The sequence below is a fragment of the Bos grunniens genome, chromosome 15, assembly GCF_055505025.1.
Source record: "Bos grunniens cultivar Pamir isolate PY7600 chromosome 15, Bosgru_T2T1.0, whole genome shotgun sequence".
Taxonomy (NCBI): Eukaryota; Metazoa; Chordata; class Mammalia; order Artiodactyla; family Bovidae; genus Bos; species Bos grunniens.
In genome coordinates, this window is record NC_141179.1 from 83,720,557 (window position 1) to 83,748,173 (window position 27,617).

The 27,617-nt window shown below is 49.6% G+C and overlaps 1 protein-coding gene and 4 non-coding genes across 5 annotated transcripts in view; 1 reads left to right on the forward strand and 4 right to left on the reverse strand.

The window, feature by feature from the left end:
• The first annotated feature begins 4,748 nt into the window (after window positions 1–4,748).
• On the forward strand, window positions 4,749–4,821 carry TRNAK-UUU (transfer RNA lysine (anticodon UUU)). The gene has a single exon. It is a non-coding gene; the product is annotated as a tRNA-Lys (tRNA).
• Window positions 4,822–5,663: 842 nt separating this feature from the next.
• Window positions 5,664–5,736, reverse strand: TRNAF-GAA (transfer RNA phenylalanine (anticodon GAA)). The gene has a single exon. It is a non-coding gene; the product is annotated as a tRNA-Phe (tRNA).
• Window positions 5,737–6,479: 743 nt separating this feature from the next.
• TRNAK-UUU (transfer RNA lysine (anticodon UUU)) lies at window positions 6,480–6,552 on the reverse strand. The gene has a single exon. It is a non-coding gene; the product is annotated as a tRNA-Lys (tRNA).
• Window positions 6,553–11,067: 4,515 nt separating this feature from the next.
• TRNAF-GAA (transfer RNA phenylalanine (anticodon GAA)) lies at window positions 11,068–11,140 on the reverse strand. The gene has a single exon. It is a non-coding gene; the product is annotated as a tRNA-Phe (tRNA).
• A 5,995-nt stretch (window positions 11,141–17,135) lies between these two features.
• Window positions 17,136–27,617, reverse strand: part of OSBP (oxysterol binding protein) — a 30,116-nt gene continuing 19,634 nt past the window's right edge. Inside the window, exons 8-14 of the mRNA XM_086341871.1 lie at window positions 27,330–27,575; window positions 26,942–27,062; window positions 22,336–22,439; window positions 21,210–21,305; window positions 20,307–20,488; window positions 19,249–19,469; window positions 17,136–19,162 (exon numbers count right to left, since the gene is read on the reverse strand). Of these exons, the coding sequence (XP_086197997.1) occupies window positions 19,020–19,162; window positions 19,249–19,469; window positions 20,307–20,488; window positions 21,210–21,305; window positions 22,336–22,439; window positions 26,942–27,062; window positions 27,330–27,575 (1,113 nt within the window). The 3' untranslated portion in view covers window positions 17,136–19,019. The remainder of the gene's footprint in view (window positions 19,163–19,248; window positions 19,470–20,306; window positions 20,489–21,209; window positions 21,306–22,335; window positions 22,440–26,941; window positions 27,063–27,329; window positions 27,576–27,617) is intronic.

Below are 27,617 nucleotides of genomic sequence, written 5' to 3' on the forward strand. Positions count from 1 at the left end.
AGCCGAACTCAGCTTTGAACCCAGAGCTGTGGTAGAAGCCGAGGTTATGCCAAAAGCTCACCAGCTCCTCAGAGGATTGACTTCATCAGACAGGGAACTCCTGAGGCAGGGGTGGGGGAGCTGCTTTTATTTTTCTTGGTTAAAGCCATGTCATATAATTCGTAGGGATCCACACCTTCATTTGTGAAAGATGCTTCTAATTTCACTGGTGATTTTTCACTACCAGTGGAGGGGAGCAAATTCACCATCTCAAAATGTGTCTTTGGCATGCGGATTGTCTCAAGCTGAAAACAATTGAAGTCTAAAACGCTGGAGAATAAAGTGTGACTTTTGACCTTCTCCCTGACCGCCTGAAGAAAGGCCATGGAGAACCTGTTCCAGGCAGGGAGCTATCGCTGTAGACAGCAGGAGCCCCAACAGGTGTGTAGACAGGGAAACACCCAGCACAGGCTCTGCATTAAAAGTCCCTACCCACCCCCCCACCCCCCCACCCCCCCACCCCCTCACCCCCCACCCCCCACCCCGCCCCCCCGTGGCCTCTGCATGGCCCAGCAAACCTTGGTTTAGCACACATTTGCTTTTCCATCCCCATGTCAGTTGCCTTCTTCCCCTTTGAGGTCCCAAATCACTACCCCGAGCATCCTCTTTTGGCTTTAGCTGAAGATATTTGTGGTGAGGGTTTCAGACATTTTGGCAAGTTACTGATTTTTCTGGGTCCCTTCCATGTACACATGTTATTCAACTTTTCTTTGATTTTCTCCTGTTAGTATGTCTCATCAATTTAATTCTTAGACCATCAGAAGAACTAAGAAGGATACAGGGGAAAAGTCCTCCTGGACACCAGTAACTCCCCTCCAAAACCCTGAGGCACAGAGGGAGACCCAGCCCCTGCTGCTGCTGCTGCTGCTGCTAAGTCGCTTCAGTTGTGTCCGACTCTGTGTGACCCCATAGACAGCAGCCCACCAGGCTCCCCCATCCCTGGAATTCTCCAGGCAAGAACACTGGAGTGGGTTGCCATTTCCTTCTCCAATGCATGAAAGTGAAAAGTGAAAGTGAAGTCGCTCAGTCGTGTCTGGAGTGTCTGGAATACTGGAGTGGGGTACCATCGCCTTCTCTGGACCCAGCTCCTACTGGGAGGGAAATTTGTTTTTCTCTTTTGTCTGCTGGGGTCTGTAGAAAACACAGGATCAGGGACGCTTTGATCTGAAGGACTGCCTATGTGATCTCTGAAGGATAGAATAATCTGATACATTTTTTCTTCATTTATTATTTAAAACAATACGCGCTTGTTTTTTTTTTACCCAATAATACAGATGTACTTAGAGGAAACACTTCAAAGCCGTTCCTCTAAAGGTGGTCATTTTTATTAGATTGTTTTCTATTCTTAAACATCTCATGTATATGCAAAAAACAAATATGTAAATATATATATTTAATACACGTATGCGTTTATACACGTTTGCACATGTTTAACACGTATATACACAGACACGCACATGTAAAGGATGTCTATCCCTGTGCACATCCCCGACTCTTCCGCACACATTACGGCATACGTGTTCTATCCCTGTGCACATCCCCGACTCTTCCGCACACATTACGGCATACGTGTTCTATCCCTGTGCACATCCCCCCGGCTCTTCCGCACACATTACGGCATACGTGTTCTATCCCTGTGCACACCCCCAGCTCTTCCGCACACATTACGGCATACGTGTTCTATCCCTGTGCACATCCCCGACTCTTCCGCACATTACGGCATACGTGTTCTATCCCTGTGCACATCCCCGACTCTTGCGCACACATTACGGCATACGTGTTCTATCCCTGTGCACATCCCCGGCTCTTCCGCACATTACGGCATACGTGTTCTATCCCTGTGCACACCCCCGGCTCTTCCGCACACATTACGGCATACGTGTTCTATCCCTGTGCACATCCCCGACTCTTCCGCACATTACGGCATACGTGTTCTATCCCTGTGCACATCCCCGACTCTTGCGCACACATTACGGCATACGTGTTCTATCCCTGTGCACACCCCCGGCTCTTGCGCACACATTACGGCATACGTGTTCTATCCCTGTGCACACCCCCGGCTCTTGCGCACACATTACGGCATACGTGTTCTATCCCTGTGCACACCCCCGGCTCTTCCGCACACATTACGGCATACGTGTTCTATCCCTGTGCACACCCCCGGCTCTTCCGCACATTACGGCATACGTGTTCTATCCCTGTGCACACCCCCGGCTCTTGCGCGCACATTATGGCATACGTGCTGTCTGGCAGCTTCTGTCATTTTTGTCCAACGTAACCTGAGTGTCTTTCCATACTGGATTACTTTTCAAACTCTGTTCGTAGTTCCTGAGGTTAGCGGCAGGAGCTGGAAATGAGCTCAGGTGCAGCTGCTCTCACTCAAAAGTCAATGTTCAAGAGACACAAGAACTGGTGGGAAAAGAAAGAAGCTTTTTATTCAGGAAGCCAGCAACCTAGGAAGATAGAAGACGGGTGTACCCCTAACCGTCTCCAAGTTTTCAGATGGAGAGAAAAAGATTTCATAGGGAAAAACCAGGAAGTGTCTGGGGTGAGCGAGTGGGTCTTGTGTGCAGAACAGCACAGCCAGCTCTGACGGTCGTCTCAAAATGAGTAACGCTGTGGTCTGGCTGGACTCGTCTTGTTTTAATCACAGTTAATCTTCAACTCCAGGGTCAGTTTGGTTCCACTTTCTTGAGGCAAATTTCTGGAAGTATGCAAGCCACAGATTTGGTACCGCTCAAGATGGAGTCATTTGTGTCAAGGCTACAGTCTGCTCTCTGTGCAGCTGGCTTTTTCCCTCTGGTGGTGGTTTTAGCATCTGCAAACCACCTCAGGAATGTGCATCAGATACTGTTATCTGTGTCTTTCAGGGAGGAACTAAAGATTCTGTGACTTATGTGGCTGATCTATTTCCATTGTTACCAGTTCTCTTGGCCCAGGCAGGGGGCGACAGAGGATGAGATGATCATATAGCACCACCACTCAGTGGGCATGAATTTGAGCAAACTCTGGAAGACAGTGAACAACAGGGAAGCCTGGTGTGCTGCAGTCCATGGGGTTGCAAAGAGTTGGACAGGACTTAGTGACTGAATAAAAACTCCTGGCCCAGCTGCTAGCTTTTGTTACTAGATGTTTACATGTTTCCAATCCTTACCTCTAGAGCTAGCCTTTGGGAGGCCTGGGAGAGGAAACCTTTTCTACAAACAAGAGACAGGTAGCTTTGTAGTGGGGGGGAGGAGTGTGTCCCAGGAAGGCCCCCTAGGATCCTGCTCAGTTACGTGGTACATTTCTCCATAAAAGAACTACAATTATTCTTCCCCAACAGAGGAGGTGTCTGAATTCCAGGGACAGCTAAAACCCTTATGAGGCTCTACTCCATAGAATTCCCTTCCCTTCCTTTCTCTTTCAAGGGATCTTATCCAACGCCTCGATGAATAACATGGCAATGAAGGAGCAGAAGTAAGAAAAAAAAAGCGGGGGGGGGGGGGGGGGTGCCTACTATTGACAATTGAAACACACACACACAACCGACAACTTACGAGTCACATTTTATTCAAGGACCTGACTGAAGACCAGCCAGAGAAGCAGACTCTCAGGTAGCTCTGAGGAACTGTTTCAAAGAAAGTAAGGCAGGACCCAGGATATATAGGGATTTTTTCTGGAGGGGAAAAAAATATATAATTGAACATTAAAAGATTACTGCTAAACATAGAAAAACATACATCTCAAGTTAATTATTTTAGTGCTTTCCTAAGTATGGGATGATGCAATCGTCATTGAAATTATTGAAATTATTCCTTTGACATGCATCTTAACTATCTAGGGCCAATATCCTGTTTTTTATCCATTCTGAATTCCCCTTAGAGTACACAACAGGGAAGCTGCAGTGCCTGAAGGCTTGATGGCTGCAGTGCCTGATGGCCTGATGGCTTGATAGATGGCTATCTATCAGTGTTTGATAGAACGGTAGGCAACATGGGTTGCCTCCAGGGTAATAGGACTTCCTAAAAATATAAAATTCAGCCTGATTGAAACTTTTCAATGAGAGCTTCAAGGAAAATGTTCAGATTCCCTAGCGGAGGTCTTTTCCCTTCTGCCCTTCCCTCTGCTCAGGATTCTCTTCCTGAGCCTTCAGGCCCCCAGTCACCATTGGCAGCTCAGCTGGCAATCATCATCCGCTGGAAGACTAGTTAGGACCCTTAACTTCCTGTGTTGACCGGCTTCCCACCACCCAAGCGCTTGATATCTATCTCGTGTGTCTTCCTGCCTCACTGAGGACGCCCACCGAGTCTTGGTCCTGAATAGGTTCTGATGAATAAAGACAGGAAACCTAATCAATTATTCATAAGGTTCCACCCACAAGATGCTCTGGGGCTCTTCACAGACCAAGACTGGGTTAATGCCCAGCTCCCCAGGAGGCCCCCCAAGGGTCCTAAATCAGAATTCCTCCTGAGATGTTTCCTTGAGATGCGAGGGGGAAGAGCATCCTCCTTTGGTCGGAGCAGGGGTTGGCCGGCACTTACTAATATTTTCTTCATAGTCTGTCTGTGACGGGATCAGAAAAGACTTCCACCAAGAGCCTGCTCCAACCTGATTTTGCAGTTTCACCACTCACTAAATCAACAAAAAGACTCAGAATTTTAATCCAATAGGAACGGCAGCGCGGTCTATTTTCTGTGGATAGACTAGGAGAGGAAGTATTCTAGGGAGCCCGGATAGCTCAGTCGGTAGAGCATCAGACTTTTAATCTGAGGGTCCAGGGTTCAAGTCCCTGTTCGGGCGGCGGTTATTTTAAAATCGTGAAACAAATTGGAATGCGTCCACACCACTCTCTGAGGTGAGGTTGTGCAAAACACACTTGATTCAGTCCGGAGTTTACAACCCAGCAGGCAGGCCAGACCGGGGTGGGTTTTGCAGAAAAAGTGAAAGGGGAGGAAAGTGCCCAGTAACTTTCTCTCCCAACCTCAGTCTTTTACAGCCTTTGTATGATAGATACTTGGTCTTTGGATATTTTTATCTTAAAACTAGTGTGTAGAATTAGTTTATTTTCAAAACATCAATAAACACATAACCAAGACATTTGCATCCCTGTCGTCAGAGTAACGATGGTAATGCTCCTGACAGGAAATTTGCAAACATTCGCTCTGAGCAGTAACAGTTCACGCACGGTTTATGAGAAGAGAGGTGAGAAAACTGAGATTGCAAGAAATATTTTAGGTCGTGACACGTGCTTATAAATTACCTCTCCAGCCAGGAACCATCCCGACCATTCTTCTAATGCACTGGTGGGACCCTGATTTGCCAGTCCTGCTGTAGAGACAAACGTTTTTGAACACTGTCTTCATGTCTGCCTCCGATAAGAAAAACTTGCAAGCCCAACGTGATTATATCTGGCATCAAACCCAAGACCTTCCACCTGTAGACCTGAGCTGACCACATTATAAATGAGTCAGGCCACACGGCTGCGACCCAGCATCCAACAGTGTGTAAGTGGAGTGACTGTGCGACCGGGTCCAGGTTTCTTTAAAGGCTTAAGCTCTTAGCATCTTCACCGTGTGTGGTGGCCTGCCTTTGGAAAGGCACGAAAGAAAGGAAAGGACTCCAGACCCACTCAGCAAAAGCCCTGCCGAAACCCGGGATTGAACCAGGGACCTTTAGATCTTCAGTCTAACGCTCTCCCAACTGAGCTATTTCGGCGACGCTGGCTGCGTCTTCAACCCTGTTAAGGAAAATTCTAAAGAAAAATTGTAAAAGGACTCCTCTCTCGTCTCTGCTTTTTCAGTTGCCAACCTCACCTTCCAAAGTGCGCCGCTTTTAGCTCGGAGCTTTCCAGAGCAGTGAGGAAGAAACCGCATTCCTGTCGTCCGAGAACAGTCACGGCCCGCCGAGTCCCAGGCCGCCTTTTCTCGCCCCCTGACGCTTCCCGGCCTCTCCCCCGGACGCCAACGAGAGGACCGACAGCCGCCCACCAAGTGCCCAGCGCGCGACCGACGCGGGTCCCTTCAGGCGCCGCCCCGCCGTCAGGGTGGCAGAACACGCTATCTTTTACCTGAACTCACTAATCTGCCCTCAAAGCACCCACAACCAAGCAGGGCTGCCCCGCTCCAAACTCTGGGTGAGACCGGAGGGCGGCGGCCATGCGGGAGCCCCGGCCTGCCCGACGCGCCGTCCACCTCAGCAGCGGGGCCGCGTCGCCCGCCGGCGGCTGCCCGGAAACCCGGGCTTTAGAGCGTCCGCGACGCACGGCGCGTCTCGCGGGGCCTGCGCAACCAGGGCTTGCGGGGTCTGCGGGGCTGTTCCCCCGAAAGCGACTGGGTGCGCAGCGTACACGCGCCACATCTCACTCCCTTTTCCAAAGGAAAGAGGCTAACAAACGGAGGCTCCTATACCTGGCTCTCACTTTCAAAAATCCCGGTATTTTTGTTAAAAAGTCAAAATTGCGCCCGAACAGGGACTTGAACCCTGGACCCTCAGATTAAAAGTCTGATGCTCTACCGACTGAGCTATCCGGGCTCACGACTCGGAAGCACACTCTGATGAGTGAAAGCCGTACGAAGGCTGGCGCTGAGGATTGTGGGCGAGGCGCTCCGGGCGTTTCCGGCTTCCTCAAGCGAGCGTCTCAGTTCCAGTCTGCAGGTTCCGCGGCCGGGCGCGGCCAAGTGGGGAGGGCGGAGGGGAGGGGACTAGGTGGCTCTCTGGCAGCCGAAGGCAGGTTCCTGCAGTGAAACAGAAGAGGTGCGCCTTCCTGTAGAGAGCCCTGGCACACGTGCTTCCTGAGGCCGGAGAAGCCAGCCCTCAGGGCCCCACCCCGCGCGGCGCCCTCACCCCGGAGCGCGCGGGGTCGGAGGCCTCGGTTCAGCGCGCGAGGCGGGGTTGAGGCCGCTTCCTCGCCCAAGAAGCGCCACGCGGCACTTCCCTGTCCCCGTCCTGGGCCCACGAGACGGATTAGCGGAGGGCGACGCTCTGGGCTTCGTACACACCGTGTTTCGGCGCCCTTTCGGTCCTGTGGGCTCGTCACGCCGCGACCACCCAATCCTTGGTGTTCCCTCCCCCGCGCTGTGGGTCCACTATAGAGCTGGGAGCAGACCTTTCAATTCATTTCAGTTCAGTCGCTCAGTCGTGTCCGACTCTGCGACCCCATGGACTGCAGCACGCCAGGCCTCCCTGTCCATCACCAACTCCCGGAGTCCACCCAAAATCATGTCCATCGAGTCGGTGATGCCATCCAACCATCTCATCCTCTGTCATCCCCTTCTCCTCCCACCTTCAATCTTTCCCAGCGTCGGGCTCTTTTCCAGTGAGTCAGTTCTTCGCATCAGGTGGCCAAAGTATTGGAGTTTCAGCCTCAGCATCAGTCCTTCCAATGAGTATTCAGGGCTGATTTCCTTTAGGATGGACTGGTTGGATCTCCTTGCAGTCGAAGGGACTCTCAAGAGTCTTCTCCAACACCACAGTTCAAAAGCATCAGTTCTTCAGTGCTTAGCTTTCCTTATAGTCCAACTCTCACATCCATACATGACTACTGAAAAAACCACAGCTTTGATTGAAGGGACCTTTGTTGGCAAAGTAATGTCTCCACTTTCTAATATGCTGTCTAGGGACCTTTGGAGCCGTGTAATTAATGCTTTAATCCAGGAAGATGGAAGTGCTCAGATAACACAGAGGAATGCTTAGAAGGCGAGAGAAGGACCTGCCAACAGGGGTGCGGGGAGAATTAGAACTGTGCCCTGAAAGGCGAGTAGGAGTGTGCCAAGCTTTCAAGCTTGTTACTTGCAGGCAAGTAACACCTGTCTTCCCCGGGCCTCTTGTTTCTATCTAAATACCTCTGGAAGAGATTCTTCAGGCTAGAAACTGGGAAGAATTTGCCTTTTTAAGGCAAAGGCCCAACATTTCCTAGGAATATAATGCCCACCCTCATGGTCCCGAGGTGGTTGACGTTGTTCAGAGCACTTTTTCCTCAGGAGCAATAACTACTATCTCATCCTTCCATCTTACCTGTGTGTAACACTTTAAAGCCTGCCATCCCGGTGGATCTGGAGAAGGCAATGGCACCCCACTCCAGTATTCTTGCCTGGAAAATCCCATGGACGGAGGAGCCTGGTAGGCTGCAGTCCATGGGGTTGCTGAGAGTCCGCACGACTAGCGACTTCACTTTCCCTTTTCACTTTCATGCATTGGAGAAGGAAATGGCAACCCACTCCAGTGTCCTTGCCTGGAGAATCCCAGGGACAGAGGCGCCTAGTGGGCTGCCGTCTCTGGGGTCGCACAGAGTTGGACACGACTGAAGCGACTTAGCAGCAGCAGCCCGGTGGATAGATCGAGACGACTTATTTTATCAGGGCTTCCCTGGTGGCTCAGACAGTAAAGAATCTGCCTGCAATGCAGGAGACCCAGATTCGATCCCTGGGTTGAGAATTTCCCCTGGAGAAAGGAATGACAACCCACTCCAGTATTCTTGCTTGGAAAATCCATGGATAGAGGAGCCTGGCAGGTTACAGTCCACGGGGTCACAAAGAGTCACACAGGACTGAGAGACCATGATTTCATTGGCTCAGGGGATTGTGGGGGCTGGCAAGTTTAAAATCTACTGGGTTGGCCAACACGCTGGAAATTCAGGTAAGAGTTGATTTTGCAGTCTCTAGGCCAACTTCAGCAGGGCAGCCATTTGTAGGCTCAGGCAGGTTTTCGATGTTAGTCTTGAGGAGAGTTCCTTCTCCATTAGGAAATCCCAATCTTTGTTCTTAAACCTTCAGATAATTAGATGAGGCACACCTGCGTTATGGAGGGTACTCCACTGCTTTATTCAGAGTCTACTGATCTAAATGTTAATAATATCTAAAGAATACCTTCATAGCACCATCTCACCCGGCATTTATGTACCAGAGCTGCTATATTGACACATCAAATCCACTATTACACACATTGACATAAATCATGCAAACTTTGTTCTGCCTGACATTAATCCACTGTTGTTGTTGTTGTTGTTGTTGTTGTTTCCTTTCTTTGATCATCATTGACTTTTTCAGAGTCCCTTATCAAAATGCATCCTTCCACCCAAAAGCACAAAGATTTGGGGGATGAAGCTCCTCCTCAGTGGCTCTCTTGGCACAGGTTAACAGAAAGGGGAGAGCAAATCACAGGTCCTCCATGCCGACTTTATCACATCTTGAGTTTTCAGAACGTGAGGTGTAGGCCTCCTGCCTCTCTCCCTGTGTCCCAGCCTGGGAGCTGGCGAAAAATGGAGCCTTGCCTGAGAGAGGGTGGTCCATGGGGCTTCCCAGGTGCCTAGTGGCAGAGAACCTGCAGCCAATGCCCGAGAAGTAAGAGGCCCCTGATCGATCCCTGGGTCAGGAAGATCCCCTGGAGGAGGGCATGGCAATCCAGTGTTCTTGCCTGAAGAATCCCATGAACAGAGGAGCCTGATGGGCTACAGTCCATAGGGTTGCAAAGAGTTGCACATGACTGAATCAACTAACACTTTTACTTGTGTGTGCCATTGCACTGCCTTGAATGAAGTGGCTCATTATCTCAACAAATTTTTCGATGTTTTCTGTTTGTTTTCAAGATTCAGTCCAGAGCTTTCAAATCTCCCTTTCCTTGATGCCCCCATCCCAGACCAATGTGGGCAGCACTGGAAACCTGGAACCCGGTAAGATGGCTATTCCTGGGGTGTTCCCTGGTGGTCCCCACCCGAGGTCTTGTCTGGTGGTGATGAGAACAAATCAACTGATGCCTTTTGAAACCTGCGAGTTGTTAAGAACAAGAAACTACCAGTCTCTTCTGAAATCCAGTTCCTGCTGATGAGAGTTTCTGACTATCTTTGCCGAGGCGCCTTCGGGATAGGGGTGGGGGCGGGGTGGGGGTGGGAGGGCGCATCCAAGTCTGAGCGGTGTGGATATGGGATGGACAACAGCGATTTGCGATTAGCAAATAAAATTACAGTTAAATTTGAATTTCAGCAAAATAACGAGTATGTAATTATTATGTCCCATGCGCTCTTTGGGACATGCTTATACTAAAAATAGTCATTGTTTCTCTGAAATTTAAATTCAATTGGGCGCCGTGTATTTGATTTGGTAACCCTAGTGCAGACATAAACCAGAAAGGAATTCCAACCCCTCACCCCACCTCACCCGGCCACCGCCACCATCACCGAAAGCTGTCCTTGTGTCGTCAAACCAAGCTGCAGTTGAGGATCTCTTTGGCAGAGAGAGGGCGCAGGCTGTGGCCACCCCCGAGGACAGCCCCCCACCCCGCACGTGGCGGCTCCCTGCCCGCAAAACCCACCTGCAGAGCCGGGAGCCGCCGCCCCCGGACGCGCGGGGAAGATTGGAACTCCCGCAGCTCGCGGAGCGTGGTCCGAACCAGGAAGGCAGGATGAACTAGAAAGAGAATAAAGTAGAAGAGCCTGGCGCTTATTTTACAGAGTGAAGTAAGTCAGGAAGAGACAAAACAAATGTATGTTAAGGCGTGTGTGTGGACTCTAGAAAGATGGTATTGAAGAACCTCTTTGCAGGGCAGCCGTGGAGACGCAGACAGAGGGAACAGGCGGGGGAGGAGAGGGAGGGAAGAGTCCAAGAGTAACGTTGAAAAATACACTTTATCACATATGAAACAGAGAGCCGCTGGGAACTGGCCGGCCGAGGCAGGGAGCTCAAATCCGTGCTGTGACGCCTCCAGGGATGGGTGGGGTGGGAGTGAGGGGGGTTCACGAGGGAGGGGCATGTCTGCCTACGGCTGACTGCAGAAAGAAACACACTACTGTAACGCAATTATCCTCTAACTAAAAATAAATTTAAAGAAAAGCGAAGGGCCCGTGGTGCATGGGGAGAGCTGGTTCCTCACACACTTAAGGGCAGGGAAAGGGACACTGACTTGATATTGACCAGCTTAAAAGCAAAGGTGTAGGGACCAGTGCTTCCTGTCGATCCAAGGGCAAATGAGGTTCCCCTCACCGAAGGGGGAGACGAGGATGCAAACCATAGGGGGTATTCAGGGAATATCGTTGGTGGTGACGCCTAAAACCACTGCCGAAACCCGGGATTGAACCAGGGACCTTTAGATCTTCAGTCTAACGCTCTCCCAACTGAGCTATTTCGGCAACTTCCGGAAAGTGGCTTCCTCGAATCTGTAATTAAATATCTGCTCCATTGTAGCAAAAGAAGGATTGGGATATACTTTTAGCGGGAGGTAGCGGAGAAGGCAATGGCACCCCACTCCAGTACTCTTGCCTGGAAAATCCCAAGGATGGAGGAGCCTGGTGGGCTACAGTCCATGGGGTCGCTAGGAGTCGGACACGACTGAGTGACTTCACTTTCATTTTTCACTCTCATGCATTTGAGAAGGAAATGGCAACCCACTCCAGTGTTCTTGCCTGGAGAACCCCAGGGATGGGGGAGCCTGGTGGGCTGCCGTCTATGGGGTCACACAGAGTCGGACACGACTGAAGTGACTTAGCAGCAGGCAAGGCCTCTGTTTATAAGCTAAAAGTAATAATTTTACTTTTCTCTTTTTCTAACTACCTTGCTATTTGTTTTTCTCATGTAAAAATAAATCATGGACTTTTTTCATGTTAGCTATGTAGACATATTTCATTCTTTTTAATGCTTACACCGTATTGGTTGTGTGGATATAACACATACACTTAATCAAATTCCTAATGATGGACATTTTAATTTGTCCCTCAGTTTTCATTATTAAAAACAATACTGTAATGACTATCCTTTTGTATTTGTTTTTCTTGTGAGAAGGCAGATTTCACAAAGCCAAAAGATACGAACATGTGGAATTTTTCAGATATTGTCAAAGTGGTTTCAAGACATGTATGGAAGAGAACAGTTAGGAAGGCCATTCGTAAAGATTTCCAATGTAAATTTTCAATATTACCTCCCGATGAAGTATTATACATAGGGTCATGGTTCAGTTGGTCAGTCGTGTCCGACTCTTTGCGACCCCATGAATTGCAGCACGCCAGGCCTCCCTGTCCATCACCAACTCCCAGAGTTCACTCAAACTCTCGTCCATCGAGTCGGTGACGCCATCCAGCCATCTCATCCTCTGTCATCCCCTTCTCCTCCTGCCCCCAATCCCTCCCAGCATCAGAGTCTTTTCCAATGAGTCAGCTCTTCCCATGAGGTGGCCAAAGTACTGGAGTTTCAGCTTTAGCATCATTCCTTCCAAAGAAATCCCAGGGCTGATCTCCTTCAGAATGGACTGGTTGGATCTCCTTGCAGTCCAAGGGACTCTCAAGAGTCTTCTCCAACACCACAGTTCAAAAGCATCAATTCTTCGACGCTCAGCCTTCTTCACAGTCCAACTCTCACATCCATACATGACCACTGGAAAAACCATAGCCGTGACTAGACAGACCTTTGTTGGCAAAGTAATGTCTCTACTTTTTAATATCATGGTATCTGTATGTTAAAAGCATTGATTTGCTAAATCTAAACATTTAAAGTGTACCTCAATTTTGTTGAGGCTGTATATTGTCACCCTGCTTATTTAAAATTATATGAATAGTACATCGTGTGAAATGAGAGGCTGGATGAATCACAAGCTGAAATCAAGATTGCCAGGAGAAATAACCACCTCAGATATACAGATCATTCCACCTTTATGCCAGAAAATGAAGAGGAACTAAAGAGCCTCTTGCTGAGAGTGAAAAAGCTGGCTTAAAACTCAGTCTTCAAAAAACTAAGATCATGGCATCTGGTCCCATCACTTTACGGCAAATAAATGGGGTAAAAGTGAAAACAGTGACAGACTTTATTTTTTTAGGCTCCCAAATCACTGCAGATGGTGATTGCAGCCATGAAATTAGAAGTCTCTTGCTCCTTGGAAGAAAAGCTATGACAAACCTAGACAGAGTACTAAAAAGCAGAGACGTCACTTCGCCAACAAAGGTCCTTGTAGTCAAATTATGGTTTTTCCAGTAGTCATGTATGGATGTGAGAGTTGGACCATAAAGAAAGCTGAGCACCAAACAACTGATGCTTTCTAATTGTGGTGCTGGAGAAGACTCTTGAGGGTCCCTTGGACTGCTAGGAGATCAAATCAGTCTATCTTAAAGGAAATCAACCCTGAATTTTCACTGGAAGGACTGATGCTGAAGCTGAAACTCCAATACTTTGGCCACCTGATGCAAAGAACCAACTGTTTGGAAAAGACCCTGATGCTGGGAAAGATTGAGGGCAGAAGGACAAGGGGGTGCAGAAGATGAGATGGTTGGATAACATCAGTGACTCAGTGGCCAGAGTTTGAGCAAACTCCTGGGAGATAGTGATGGACAGGGAGGCCTAGTGTGCTGCAGTCCATCGGGTCGGAAAGAGTCAGACATGACTTAGCAACTGAACAACAAAATCTCAATTGTTGTAATCTCATCTTGGCATTTAAAAATTTTGAAACATACAGACATCGTCAACAAGTGGAATTGACTCAGACCTCTCAAACTCTGAGAAGCAATCTATAGTTTAATAATATCCCCTAATATGCTGATTTAGCCCACCTTCTCCCATTTCATAATTTTTGACCTTTTGCATTCATATATTATATATATATAAAATTGCACTAGCCCAAGCTCTAACTGAATAAGAATCTCTGCAGATGGGGCTAAGAATTATATATATTTTTAACTTCCAGGTGATTTCAATGTGCAGCCTCTCAGCATCTCATTCCTCAGTCTTCACAAAAATGTAGCCATTACATTTGGTTGGATGACTTTAATTTTTATTGGGATATAGTTGATTTCCAATGTTGTGTTTGCTTCAGGTGGACAGCAAAGTGAATCTGGGCCCATGTTTTAAATTGCTTCCTTAAGCTCTCCACAGGCTCCTCCAACTCGGAATGCCCCAAGTGAACCTGTCTTTCCTCTAGACTTGTTTAGCTAGCTGCCACCTTCCAGCCAAGTTTCCAGAGCCAGAAAAACACAGATTCCTTCCTCCTTCCCTCTGCTCCCCACCAGTAGTCATGCTCAAGTGCTACTCATCCCTGTTCAATATTCCTGGAATTCCTGCACCTCTCATTCTCACAGTTTCTCCAGCCTCTTAATTGATTGAGTATCACTCATTTTCCACACTGGGACTCACAATCCTGCTTCCAGATCTCTCTCTGGCTCCCTCACTGAAAACAAAAACCAAGACTTCTTTGAACACCAAAGTATATAAAGACTTCCATGACTTGGGATTCACCTCTGTCCATCACCCAATCAGCGTCCTCTCCCTGACCCTAAACTCCAGCCATTCGTATAGCCGTCCAAACTCAGGATGCTTTCCTTGATTTGGGTCCTTAATTTTTGGTCCATGCAGCACTTTATACTTTGCTCTTCCTCTAACTTGCAACTCTCAACTCAGATACGTTCTCCTAGTTGTGGAAGGCTTCCGTGAACGTCTTTATCCCCCCTCCCTACTCCCTATAGGCGTGTTGCCTCTCTACAGTGCCATTTATCAACCTAGATTGTAATTGTCCATTTATCTGAGCTCGTTATCCCTAATGTATATTATGTAACAACTTGGAAGTCAGTGTTTAATGAATGAATGAAAACATACTTAGCCATATCTATCTCAGGGCCAACTGGTTTTTTGGTGTGTGTTAGTCACTCAGTTGTGCCCGACTCTGCGACCCCATGGACTGTAGCCTGCCAGGTTCCTCTGTCCATAGAATTTTCCAGGCAAGAATGCTGGAGTAGGTTGCCATTCCCTTCTCCAGGCGATTTCCCGACCCAGGGATTAAACCGGTGTCTCCTGCATTGCAGGCAGATTCTGTACCGTCTAAGCCAACAGGGAAGCTCAAACATCTGGTTCTTTACTAACTTCTAAAATCACCTGATCAAACTCAGGTGTGACTTCCACAAGGCTATTTATAGAAGAATCTGAGATCTCCAGTTTTCACCTTTAAGGAAACTGCATCTAATCAGCTTGTTAGCTTCCCTTGGGGAATCAAGGTGAACCCCAAGAGGAGCACTTTACCTGAAAAGACAGTAGGGAGGAAAGCCTGAGGAGAATGTAACCACCGTTTATGAACTTTGGAACGGAAAACCATGGACGGCTTCGGGAATGCTTCCCACAGGGCAGGGCATATTACTGGGCAAAAGCTTTATAAACCTTTAGAAGCAAACTCTTAAGTTTTTATAACAATGTTAAGAGCTTCACAAGATATATACCTTATAGTGAATACGTTGTAGTGATTTTTCTACACTTCCTTTTAGGACTATAAGTTGATTTTCATTTGTCTTGCTGCAAGTAGAGCAGATCCTTGAAATGTAGAGGTTTAATGTTTTTGTGGGACTTCAGAGGTCCCTGTGGAGAAGGAAACGGCAACCCACTCCAGTATGCTTGCCTGGGATAATCCCATGGATAGAGGAGTCTGGCGGGCTGCAGTCCGTGGGGTCACAAAGAGTTGGACACGACTGAGTGACTGGGCAGAGTTCCCTGACAGATGCAATACTGTGTCATTTTGCTGAGTCATATATAACTGTGAATCATGAGGAAGGTAGACTGCGGGGGATCTCTGCCCCAGTTCATCATGTCACAGCAGCCCCTTAAAGGACTGAAGGAAGGATGTTGAAAGGATGGAGCTAGACAGCCTCACACTGAGTGAAGAAAGAAAGAAAAGCAATATCATATGACGTCCCTTACAAGTGGAACCTAAAAAGAAAGGATACAAATGAACTTACAAAACAGAGACTAAGAGACTTAGAAAATGAACTTAGGGTTGTGTGGGGAGCGGTGCAGGGAGGGCCAGTTAGGGAGTTTGGGATGGATATGCACACACGCTGTGTTTTATTTAAAATGGATAACCAACAGGACCTATTGTACAGCGCACGGAACTCTGTTGAATGCTATGTGGCAGCCTGGATGGGAGGGGATTTGATGGGGCGGGGCGGAGAATGGATACACGTATGTGCATGGCTGAATCCCTCGGCTGTTCACCTGAAACTTTCACCACATCGTTCATCAGCTTTACCCCAACACAAAATAGTAAGTTAAAAAAAATGAAGAAGGATGTTGAAATGTTTTGGGTACGTTCGACTGCCCTTATTGGAGGACATTACACACCACCTGCTATTCAAGATTGCAGGATGCAACCTCACAAATGTCAGGGGTCTACTACCATGCTGTAGCTGCCAGAAAAACCACTGCTGATACTTCACACCCAGCCCATAATGGGAATCGGGCAAATGACTTGTGCCAGATCAGTGGCCTTCCCAAGAACCAGGCTCGAAAAAGTTAACCCTGACAATGCAACTGATTTTGTGGGCATGAGAGCCTTGAGAAGTGAAGGCGTCAGGAGGACGAACTTCAAGAACGCTCCTTCCTTCAGGTAGGACTCCCCACACAGTATTATCCACATTAAGAAGCTTCTGGAAAGACAGATACCCATGTCTTCACGATGTTTAGCCCACAAGGAGGAAATGACTTAGCTACCCACTGCCTTCCAGCCCAGTGTCTCACAGAACACAAGGTTGCAAAGGTCGCAAACTCCAGGGTTAAACAAACCCTGCTTGGAATTCCAGTGGTGTGACTAACCAATCAACTATGTGACCTTGAGTAAATTAGTTTATTTTCTGGGCGTCTTTCTTCATATTCAGCTTGACGACTAACATGAACGTCTTAAAAATTGTTTAAGTGGAAGTCAGGCAACGTTGAGCGCTCCAGTCTCAGGACCCTGGACACAGAAACACAGGCTGAAGACAGGGGCCGCTCCCCCAGGCCAGAATTGGCGGTGCCCTCCTCCAAGGTCTCCACCCCCCCACCCCCACCCCCACCGTGCCCAGCTTCTCCCCCGTTGAACTTCTCAGAGAAAACCTAAACCAGCATTTTCAGCGTCCTTACGTCTTTCCAAGGTCTTCCAATCACCTCTCAGTTGCTTATTCTTCAAAACACAGAATTTGAATCCCTGCATGGATCAGCTAAGACTCTGAGAATTTATACGGGCGGGTGAAATTAAATTCAAACATCTGGAAACCCATGCCGAGTTTTTCACCCAGTTTCCCATGAAGATCAAGTTCCCTGACTCCCGAAAAACAAATCACCGTGAGGCCAGTTCTCCACCTCTTTCCGCTGCCTCCTACTAAGTAGAAGTGAATCAGACAGACAATCTGACTTTTTAAAAATTATTTAATTTAGTAGTTTTCTTGGAAAAAAAAAACCAATAAGGCAAAAAAAAAAAAAAGAAAATATATATAGTTTTGTTTTGCTTCCGTGTGACTATTTCACCTGAAGGACTCGAAGCTTCTTCCTTGAGCAGGAATCTGAGGATCAGGCTGGGAACGTAGTGCAGATGGAGGAGGAGGCAGGGGTGGGGCGACAGAGCAGGGAGTTCAGTCTCCGGGGGGTCCCACCGGCCGAAGCACCCACCCCAGGAGCGGGTCGCTGCTTCGTGGGCCTCCCTGGAGGCAGCAGACCTGCCGTAACCCCTCGCTCGTGCTGGGAAGCGAGTCCCCGGAGGCAGCTCCCGACAGCCGCCAGGGAGGGGGCGGGCGGGGTAGGAGCAGGCCTGGTTCCCCGGGAGAAATCCAGTTTCCCTGCGGGGCCGGCTTCCCCTGGAATGATTCCCCCCAGGGACCCATGCTGGCTGAGGCTCGGCAGTTAGGGAACACAAACAGAACACTCAGGAAGAGCAGACAAGGAAGGCACCTCGATTTGCGATCCTCACCAAGGGTGGGCGGCACGGGGGTCAGATTTCAAAGACAACTGAAACGAAACACGGAACAAAAAAAGAAGGAAACCGGGGCCAACCAGGCGCGGTTCTCTTACCCAGCCCCAGTTCCCAGGATGGAGGACCAGCTACGCGGCGCTGCAGCGGGAAACGCCCCTCCTGCCCATCTACCCACTCTGTCCCCGGAGGAGGACAGAACGCTGGGCAAGGGGGCAGGGCTTTGTCCTGCAGAGTGGGGTGAGGAGGGGAGCGGAGCTGAGACTGCAGTGGGCGCCCAGGATGCGACCCGCGGACACAGACCCTGCCGGGTGACCGAGAGTCCCGGGGAGACAAGTGAGATCCGAGAGCAAGAGTCTTAACGGGAGGGAGGGAAATCAAACAGAAAATTCGGCCTTTTCTCTACATATATATAATATACAGATATTAACACATTATTCCAGCAGTGGCTTCAGTCCGTGGGCTCTGAGAGATGGTGAAAACTCACTCGGGATAAACGCCTTCCTTCGGATTCTGAAGTCTGTCAGAACGGGGCAGGTAATGCTTTGTCCCTCGGGGCACAAACCTAAGCGGGTACTGTGCCCGGAGACAGACAGAAAGACAGAAAGAGAGAGTGAGCAGCCAGGAGAACAGAGGAGAAGGCGGCGGGGACGGTGGGGTGAGGGGGCGGGAGAGCGCGGCGGCCAGCCGTGTCCACGCGGCCTCGTGCTCCGGGTTCTCCGAAGCTCTCTGCCTGAGCGAGTCCGTAAAGCTCCCCGTGAGGACAAGGCGACCCTTCTGCGCCCGGCCGTCAGGGAAGGCGGAGAACAGCAGCGGGCTGTGCCAACGAGCGAAGTCACTTCCTTCCAAGCATGGCCTCTGCGCGTGCGGGTCCTGCAGACGAACCTCTTGCGGGTCGTGCGACCCCGGGCGTCTCCTGGGCCGCACCTCGGCTCCACCAGGGCGCTCACCACGGTCCGTCGCCAAGTCTGAGCGTGTTTCTTTTTTGAGGGAACCTCTAGGATCAGCTCCCACTGCACAGCGCCGGGCGCCCCGCAGCAGCGTGCTCCCCGGGCCTGGCTGAGTGGCTGCTCCGGGGGGTGAGGGCCAGCATCTCGCGGGGGCGAGTGGGCCCCCCCGACTCCGGGGACGTGGGGGGCGCCTCCCCGACACGCACGCGGGGGTCAGAATGTTGATTTCAGGGTCAATCAGCTAAGGCAACCAGCCAATCACCACCAACGGGGTCTGCTTCTGGTGACTGATTCGGAACAAGAAGTGATTGGTTAAGACAGACGAGCTCGGCGGCGGCCCGGCAGCAGTCCGCGGGCTCCTCCTCCCCGGCGGCTCCTTCAGAAGATGTCGGGGCACGAGTCCCAGTCCTGCCGCTCCTTGCACTCCCAGTAGCCGCCCCGGTAGATGTGCGTCAGCTCCCGGGTCACCGGGTCCTTCCTGCGCTCGAACCACAGCGCCTTGTAGGGGTCGTGGGCCGCGCCTGTCGGGCAGGAGGCGGGGAGGCGGGATCAGGGCCGCGGGCGCCTCCCTCAACCGGGGCGCGGACACGCGGCGGGGCGCCCTTACCGTCCTCCGTGGCCCTCACGGCCTCGGCCTCGCGCCTCTTCCTCGCAAGCCGCTGCTTCTCCTCCAGGCGCTGCTTCTCCGCGTTCGCCTCGTCCCAGCGCCCGTTCTCCATCAGCCTCTGGTCGGGCCGCAGCCGGCTGTCGGTGGGCGCAGTGCCGGCCTCCCAGGCGTTGAGGGTCAGAGCCAGCTCGGAGAAGTAGTACATGTTCTCCGCGTTCTTCCTGCAGGGCAGGGGTCAGGAAGGGACGGGCAACGCCAGAGCCCAGAGCCCCGTGAGCTAGAGCACAGCTGAGCTCGCCCCAGGGATACAGCCCCAGGTGTCCACAGAGCCTGTCGGCGCGCCTAACTGAGACCGGGCGGGACCATCCCCTCCCCTCCCAGGGCCCCCTAGCTGGATTGTTTTCTGGGTGTGGGTTATGCTCAGTTGAAATTAGGAAGACTGAAACATTCTACTAAATAAAACCTCAAGCTTGTTTCCTTTTGCTTTTTTTTCACCACTTTCTGGGATAACCTTGGCTATCACTAAGGACTGAACATATTAAATGATGACAGCAGACAAATGGTCTCCGTCTTAATTATTTCCAACGTCCTGGACATTATCTCAGGAACCATCATATTGCCATAAGCCTTTAGGCCACAGGTGGTAGGCATCTTTATCCCTTGGCCGTTTCTGAACAGTTTTGCTCTAAATTACAGAAAAATATTCTTCTGAATCACAATCCAAAGGACCTCTGGGTGTGTGCATGCTCAGTTGCCAAGTCGTGTCTGACTCTGTGACCCCATGGACTGCAGCCTGCCAGGCTCCCCTGTCCACGGGATTTCCCAGGCAAGAAAACACTGGACTGAGTTGCCATTTCCTTGTCCACCAAAGGACCTTTAGGAGACACCAAATTATTTTTTGGCAGGTGTGGTCTGAGTCGTTTGAACTCTCCTGGGACAAAGCAGGCGACAACCCCACCCCACAGGGCCGCCTTGGGGTCCTCTGCAGGCGTCCACCATGGCGCTGGTCCGCGCAGACTGAAGCCGGAGGGCAGGGGAGGGGCCGGCGAGATACTCACGGTAAAGGGTTCCGCTTCCAGAGCAGCACCCTGCTCTCCTCCGCGTCGTGGCCGCGCTGCCGGGCGTCACCCCCGTTCTCCCCGGGGACCGGCTGCACTTTGAAGCAGTCCATTTTCTCATCCCACGTGCCCAGCAGTGCGAAGTGAACTCTCCCCGATGCATCGGTCACCTCCCCCGTCACCTAGGGGTGGAGAGCAGGCTCGGGAGGGCTGCACAGAGGCCGCGCCCCGGACGCCCTGGCCCTGGGGCATATGCTGCTCGCACCCTGCTGCACAGACTCCGGGGACCGCTTGACTTACTCCGGGAGCGTGTGCCTGAACTGCTCAAAGGAACAGCGTCATGAATGGGAGCTTCGTCACCATTCGGTGGTACAGCGGTTTTTGTCCTACGATGTATGCAGAAGGGTCTGACCATACTGGGGATTACGTTGTGTTCTTCTCAGAAATCAGAGACCACAGACGGACCTCTTCACTCTCCCAACACAATCCCCGGCACAGTTCCGCCGCGGCGGTGACGGACGCCTGGCTTGACTTCACAGGGGCCTCGCTGCCGCGCCTGCTCCCTGCAGCCCTTCCCTTGGTCCTGCCGCAGCGCCCCCCATTCTCAGTCTCTCGTGGGTCTGTTTGTTTGTTTGTTTGCCACCTTTGCTCAGTTTGCAGGATCTTAGTTCCCTGACCAGGGATCAAACCTGGGCCCACGGCAGTGAAAGCCCCCTCACCACTGGGCCAATTCTAATCTCTCACTGCTCTTGACTTTTACTTTCTAACTGTCTTTTGCTGAGGTTCTCCTTTACCGCTCCTTTTTTTGAACACACACACACCCGTCTGTGCCAGCTCCAAAGGAACAGACTTTCTACAGGACATACACTCGGTGAAAAACACTTTAATTCCAACTTCTCTTACCTTTCTCGCTACATCCCGAGAGAAGTAGCTATAAGGAACAAATTTGAGATTGCACTTGTCTCCCGTCTTGTGATTCACAATGTCAATTTCACCAGACTATGAAAAGAAAGAACCATGGATTGTTTTATTAAGACTGAATGACTTGGATATATGCTAAGCCCCACGCCTCATAATTTTGTTCTTTTCAGTCTTACGTTCTAGAGCTTGTACACTTAAGATTCAAGTCTCAGTCATTCTTGAGATGCTGTGAAATGCTTTTATCATCTTGGTATTCCTGGTTGGAATCAAGGCCAAATGACTTTAAAAAAAAAAAAACTGTGTGCCAAGTTAGGTGGCGTAATCCAACCTTCAGCACACACACTGACATTCACATAATAATCTACCTTCCCAAAGCAGTCCTCCACTCAGTCTTCATGAACTCTGTGCTTAAATCAAAGGATTCTACTCACAGTCTCAAGACTACACATGGTGGGCCTTTCTGTATTTTATTCATTTCATTCTCTCCTCCTTTCTATCTTGTGAACCCCAATCCACTCTTGAAGACTCAGCTTCATTCCCATACCTACTGTGAAGCCTCTCCCACTGCTCGGACAATATTCCCTCTTTTTTCCTAAGTTTACTGCAACCGTTGTCTTAAGAGCAAATTGATAATTAATTAGATATTATCTTAGTACACCTCTTATGTGGGTCATTTTGTCAAATACTTTTCATCCTACACATATTTGTCAAAAGTCTCCAATGATAAAATAACTCTTGAGGGACAATGCCCCATCTGACTTGGTACCCCAGAGACCCTGCGCTCCGCCCGGCAATAAATGTCTGATGTGTAATCACATGACGGAGGCTGGGAGCCGAGCTTACTACTTTCTTGGAGCCTTCCTGGTGCCTAACCCAGTCCTAGGAGAGCAGTCACCGAATGAATGCGGTGACCTGGTCATTTACAGATGGTCATTTGTGGTACAGCACGTCAGCAGCTGGGAGTGTGGCTGCTGCCGGAGAGGAAGCCCTTCGGTAACAGACAGAGCAGGAGCAGCAGTCTGGGTCCAGGTCCCGCGCCCTAAACCCTGCAGAGATGGACACGAGGGCGCTTCTGGGCTTCAGAAGCACGCAGAGGCCCCTTGCTCACCTGGTCAATCCACAGTTTGCCCACGATGATGTTGTGCACCGTTGTGGTCACTTTCTTCCAAGTGTAGTGGTGCCCAGTCGCATGGAAAATACAGTGGATGCTCCCTAGAAGCAGAGCGCGGCACACATTAAGCCCAACGCTAGAAAAGCAGCACCGTGCTGGCTGGAAATAATGATGGGTTGATTTTATTCTATCAATATTTCTTACTTTTAAAAAGAAAACAGTACATCAGAAAGGACTTATAATCTTTACAAATGTTGAAAGTACTGAATCTTTCACTAGATTTTTAAACTTGTTCAATATGAATAAAATATAATTAACAATGATGAACACTGACAACTGGTGCGACTTAGCTGACAAATGGTATTCTGCAACAACAGAGGTAAAAATGGAGCAAACCCCAGTCTTCACTAACTGGGCCTGCCATACTCGCAGCAAAATTAACAAGAACAGGTCAAATCTATCCCAACATGAAAAAAAAACTGCCTTGTGGCAAAGAGCACGTTGGTGATCAGTACTGAGGACAAGCCCCATTGTGAGTCACTAGCTGTGTGACTTTAGGCAAGTCACCGGTCCATATATGGGCCTTTAAAAAAAATAAGCCTTTAGCATTTTTTTAAAAGTCTTTACTGCATCTTTTACAAAACTGCTTCTGCTTTACATGCTGGTCTTTTGGCCTCGAGGCACGTGGGATCGCAGCTGCCAGACCAGGACTGAAGCCGTACCCACTGCACTGGAAAGCCGAGCTTCAGCCACTGGACCATTAGGGGGTCCCTACCTTTGAGTCTTAATAGGTAAAAAAATAAAAACAAAGAGGAGTAGTGGGTAGACCAAGGGCTCTAGAATCAGACAGAACTGGTTCACTGGCTCCACCACTCGTTAGCTGTGTAAGCCTGTGTCGTATAATAAAGAATTTGTCTGGTCTTTGTCCAACATTTAAACCCTTGCAATTTCCCAAGTGATAGTGTCTCTGTTACTCGTGAGGGCCCTGGAGGTGTCTGCCAGTGAGGTGCCTCAGCTGGGCCCCTGGACAGCAAAAGTGATCTGAATCAACTTCTTTGTAACTCTGGAAATTAACCAAAGACTTACAGTAATCCAAGAAGCATTTATTCAAGAAAAAGGGCTGAATCTCAGCAGCAAAATGAGCTGTGTGGCATTGTAACTTGTCCTACTACCCTCTCCCCAGCTCAGCAGAAGCCTTGGAAACCGGCAGCCTCACCGTCATGATAACCAGGAAGACCAGCTAGCAGGCCAGCAAACACCGGAGCGGGTAGAGCGGCATGAAGCCCCCCAGAACCCAGCTCCAAAGTACTGTCATTATCTGACCTGTCTGGTAGTCCCCTGTTAAGTCCCACTCACAGGGCTGATCTTTACTGGATCTGATTCAGCACCAGCTCACCTCAAAAAGCTTCTTTCCTGGGGCAAGTATCAAAACAATCAGAGGCAATTATTCACCACAACGGCTGCCAGAAGTGGCGATAACAGTTGGAGCGCTTGAAGAGATAATGGCCCGATTCCCCAGGTTTGACAAAAACGCTCATCTACACATCCGAGAAGTCCACTGAATGCCAAGCAGGACCAACTCAAAGAGAACCAGGTACAAACCCACCATAATCAAATGAGAAAGAGTCAGAGAGAATCGTCCATGCCCTCAAGGAACAGAGGAGTGGCCGCAGCGCGAGCGAGCGAGCGGCCGAAGAGCCACGGGGCAGAGGCAGCAGCAGGACACAGCCGAGAGGCTGAAGGCCCTGTCCAGCAAAACCATCCTTCACAAACACAGGAGAATGCAAGACATTCCCAGAAAACAAAGCCAAAAGAATGCATCGTTAGCAGATCTCATCTTCAAGAAACACTCAAGGAAGTCCTTCAGGCTGAAATGAAAAGACACGAGACAGAAACTTAAATCTACCTCAAGAAATTAAGAGACCAGTAAGTGCTGAGTCACTCAGTCGTGTATGAGTCTTTGCAACCCCATGGACTGTCACCCGCCAGGCTCCTCTGTCCATGGAATTCTCCAGGCAGGAATACTGGAGTGGGTAGCTATTCCCTTCTCCAGAGGATCTTCCCAACCCAGGGATCGAACCTGGGTCTCCTGCATTACAGGCAAATTCTTCATCATCTGAGCCACCATTAAAAGACAATTATGTAAAGCAACAGTTATAAAACAATGTTGATGGAATTACAATGTACAGAAATGGTTTGTATGACAATAAAAGCACGAAGGAGGGAGAAGGTAACGGAGCCATACAAGGGCAAAGTTTTCCTATACTGTAGAAACTCCGCTGTATTAATCTGAACTAGGTTATTAGAAGGTTTTAATACCAGGGTAACCACAGCAAAAATATCTTTAAAAACCACAGTAAAAGAAATAACCAGGGAATTAAAATGGTAAACTGGAAAAATCCTATTTAATACAAAGAAGGAAGTAATGGACAAACAGAGGAACAAAAAAGACGTAAGATCTACAGAAACAAAATACCAAAACAGCAGATGTAAACCCTACCTAATCAATAAATATAGATGGATTAATCGCTCTAAGCAAAAAGTAGAAACTGGAAAAATGGATAAAATACAAAAGGAGGATTTTTTGACCCAAGTGCCACTGGAGCAAATTCAAGGTACGTGGAGCCCAGCAGTCACTGCCACAGAGACCAACAAGCTGAGCACTGGCTCCGTTCAGTCTCAGGCTGTGATTCTCCTCAGACTTGAGAACTCCAAGCTGTGAAAGAAGAGTCTTATTTAAGTGCACCTCTTTAAACTGCAAGCTGCCACTCAATTCCAAAGTGAGTGGGTGAGTAGACTCGTATTTATCCTCTACCACAGTCTTCATGATTTTGCAAACATCAATTACATTTCCTAGAAGCGCTCTTTTTTCCAGATTGCAAGAACTCTAACCTTTTCAGTCTACTTTACAAGAAGACTCAGACTTCTGTCTGGCCTCGTTTATAACCCTGTCTGTACTTCTTTCACCAGTGACGTCTATCGCTTAACAATTTACCCTCTGAGAGGTGAACATCCCTGAACATGTGAAAATGACACTGCACAGTTCTCCTTCCAAGTCACGGATGAAAAATATTAAGTGCAGCCATCCTCGGGGCTAACGTCCGGAAACCCCTCTTTATACTCTGTACTCAGGTTCCTATCACTATGTCAACTCTTCGTTCAATTTCTTGCATATTAACCATGAAGCAATAAAGTTAACACTTCAGTTTCACTTCCAACATCCTTGGGTTTTTTCCTCACATCCAGTTTGCACTGTGCCTGCTACACTGTGTGTTTTCTGAGGGAAAGCGGGTGGAGCCAGCAGAAAGCTGTCCTGCAACAGCCCAGCCCTGCAGCTCTGCCTCCTGAAAGACGAGCTCAGGCGCCTACTGCCAGCCGTCTCCAGGCTACTTGGTCTCTCCATCTGCTCTGGGTTTCTTTTCCTGCAGACCAGCACTCGCTCTTCAACACGTACAGGGTCAAACGTGGCTCCTCTCGCTGAACTTCAGGTTATTCAAGAGCCTGCTACACTTTCTGAATAACCTGAAGTCCAGACATGCTAACGCGGCATACTAGGATTCCTATTCCCAGGCCGGATCTTTTAGGTCTTGGTGCAGAATTAACTTGTAATCCAATAAGATCTTTTAAAACAAAGTTTCACCTTACCTGGAGTTTAGCTGTTACATAAATGATACCTAACCCCTCTGGTGGAGGGGGGGAGGGGCTACCAGGAAACCTATATAACCTTGCAGTTATAGGAGTTCTGATCTATGGAGAGAAACTGCCTGCTAGGGAATGAGAGGCAACACCACCAGTTTAAAGACAGAATTTTTAAAATGCAAGCTGAAATGTATATCCTAAAATAGTACTTAAAAGTAAAAGGAAGTGTCAAAGCGTTAGCCGCTCAGTCCTGTCCGACTCCTGAAGTCCAGACATGCTAACGCGGCATACTAGGATTCCTATTCCCAGGCCGGATCTTTTAGGTCTTGGTGCAGAATTAACTTGTAATCCAATAAGATCTTTTAAAACAAAGTTTCACCTTACCTGGAGTTTAGCTGTTACATAAATGATACCTAACCCCTCTGGTGGAGGGGGGGAGGGGCTACCAGGAAACCTATATAACCTTGCAGTCATAGGAGTTCTGATCTATGGAGAGAAACTGCCTGCTAGGGAATGAGAGGCAACACCACCAGTTTAAAGACAATTTTTAAAATGCAAGCTGAAATGTATATCCTAAAATAGTACTTAAAAGTAAAAGGAAGTGTCCAAGCGTTAGCCGCTCAGTCCTGTCCGACTCCCTATGGCCCGATGGACTTCTCAGCCCATGGGATCCTCCGGCACGAACACTGGAGTGGGCCGCCATTCCTTCTCCAGGAGACCTTCCGGCCCAAGGATCAAACCTGCTTCCCCTGCGCTGCCGGCGGTTTCTTCACCATCTGAGCCACCAGGGAAGCCCCCAAATAAAGACGCATTAGACGTAAGCTAAGAAGACAGAGAACCTGTGACTGAGTGTCCCTACAGAGTCTCTCAGCCCTCATTCACCCCGGAACCAGCGACCTCCTCCGTTCCACCAAAACGGCTTTCCTTCCCGGAGCACCAATCCTGACCCAGGCGCCGGCCTTACCGAGGGGCATAATGGAGAGGTATTTGCCGCGAAACTTGCTGGTAATCTTGATCTCCTGCCGCAGCGTCCATCCGTTTCTGGACTCGGCATGGTGTGCAGCCGCGGGGGGATGGTGGCTCACCTGGAAGAGACCGGGAGCGCAAATGAACAGGCAGTCAGGAGAGGAGATGCTGCCTAGTCACGCCCCAGATTCCCGCTGGACTTCGCACGCCCACAGCAGGAGGTGAACACCGGGGCCTCCAGGGCTGAAGTCCTGAAGGAAAGGAAGGCAGTCTGGGGTGACGGGGCTTGGAATTTCTGCAAATACTAACACCCAGGTTGGGGAGCAACCCCCCGAACCCCCCCTTCCTGCAACAGGAAGCGTGCTACAGTCCTGAGGCTCCTTCACCTGCTCACAGAGGGATCGGTAGCCATTCTCCTCTAACCGGTCCAGCTCAAAGGTCTCCCCGAGGAGTGGGTTGAACGGCTTGCTGGTGCGGAAGACAGTGGTGGAGTAGGAGGACACGGTGAAAGCTGCAACATAACAGAGCTGTTCTAGAGAGTTCTCGCACGTGGCGGCCCGGTCCAACAGCTCGTGGTACTCCAGGTCTTCAGTGAGGCGCTGAAGCATGGACAAGGGCTCGTTAAAGTTCACCTGTCAGGAAAAGAGCAGATGTAAACGCCTTGCCTGCACAGC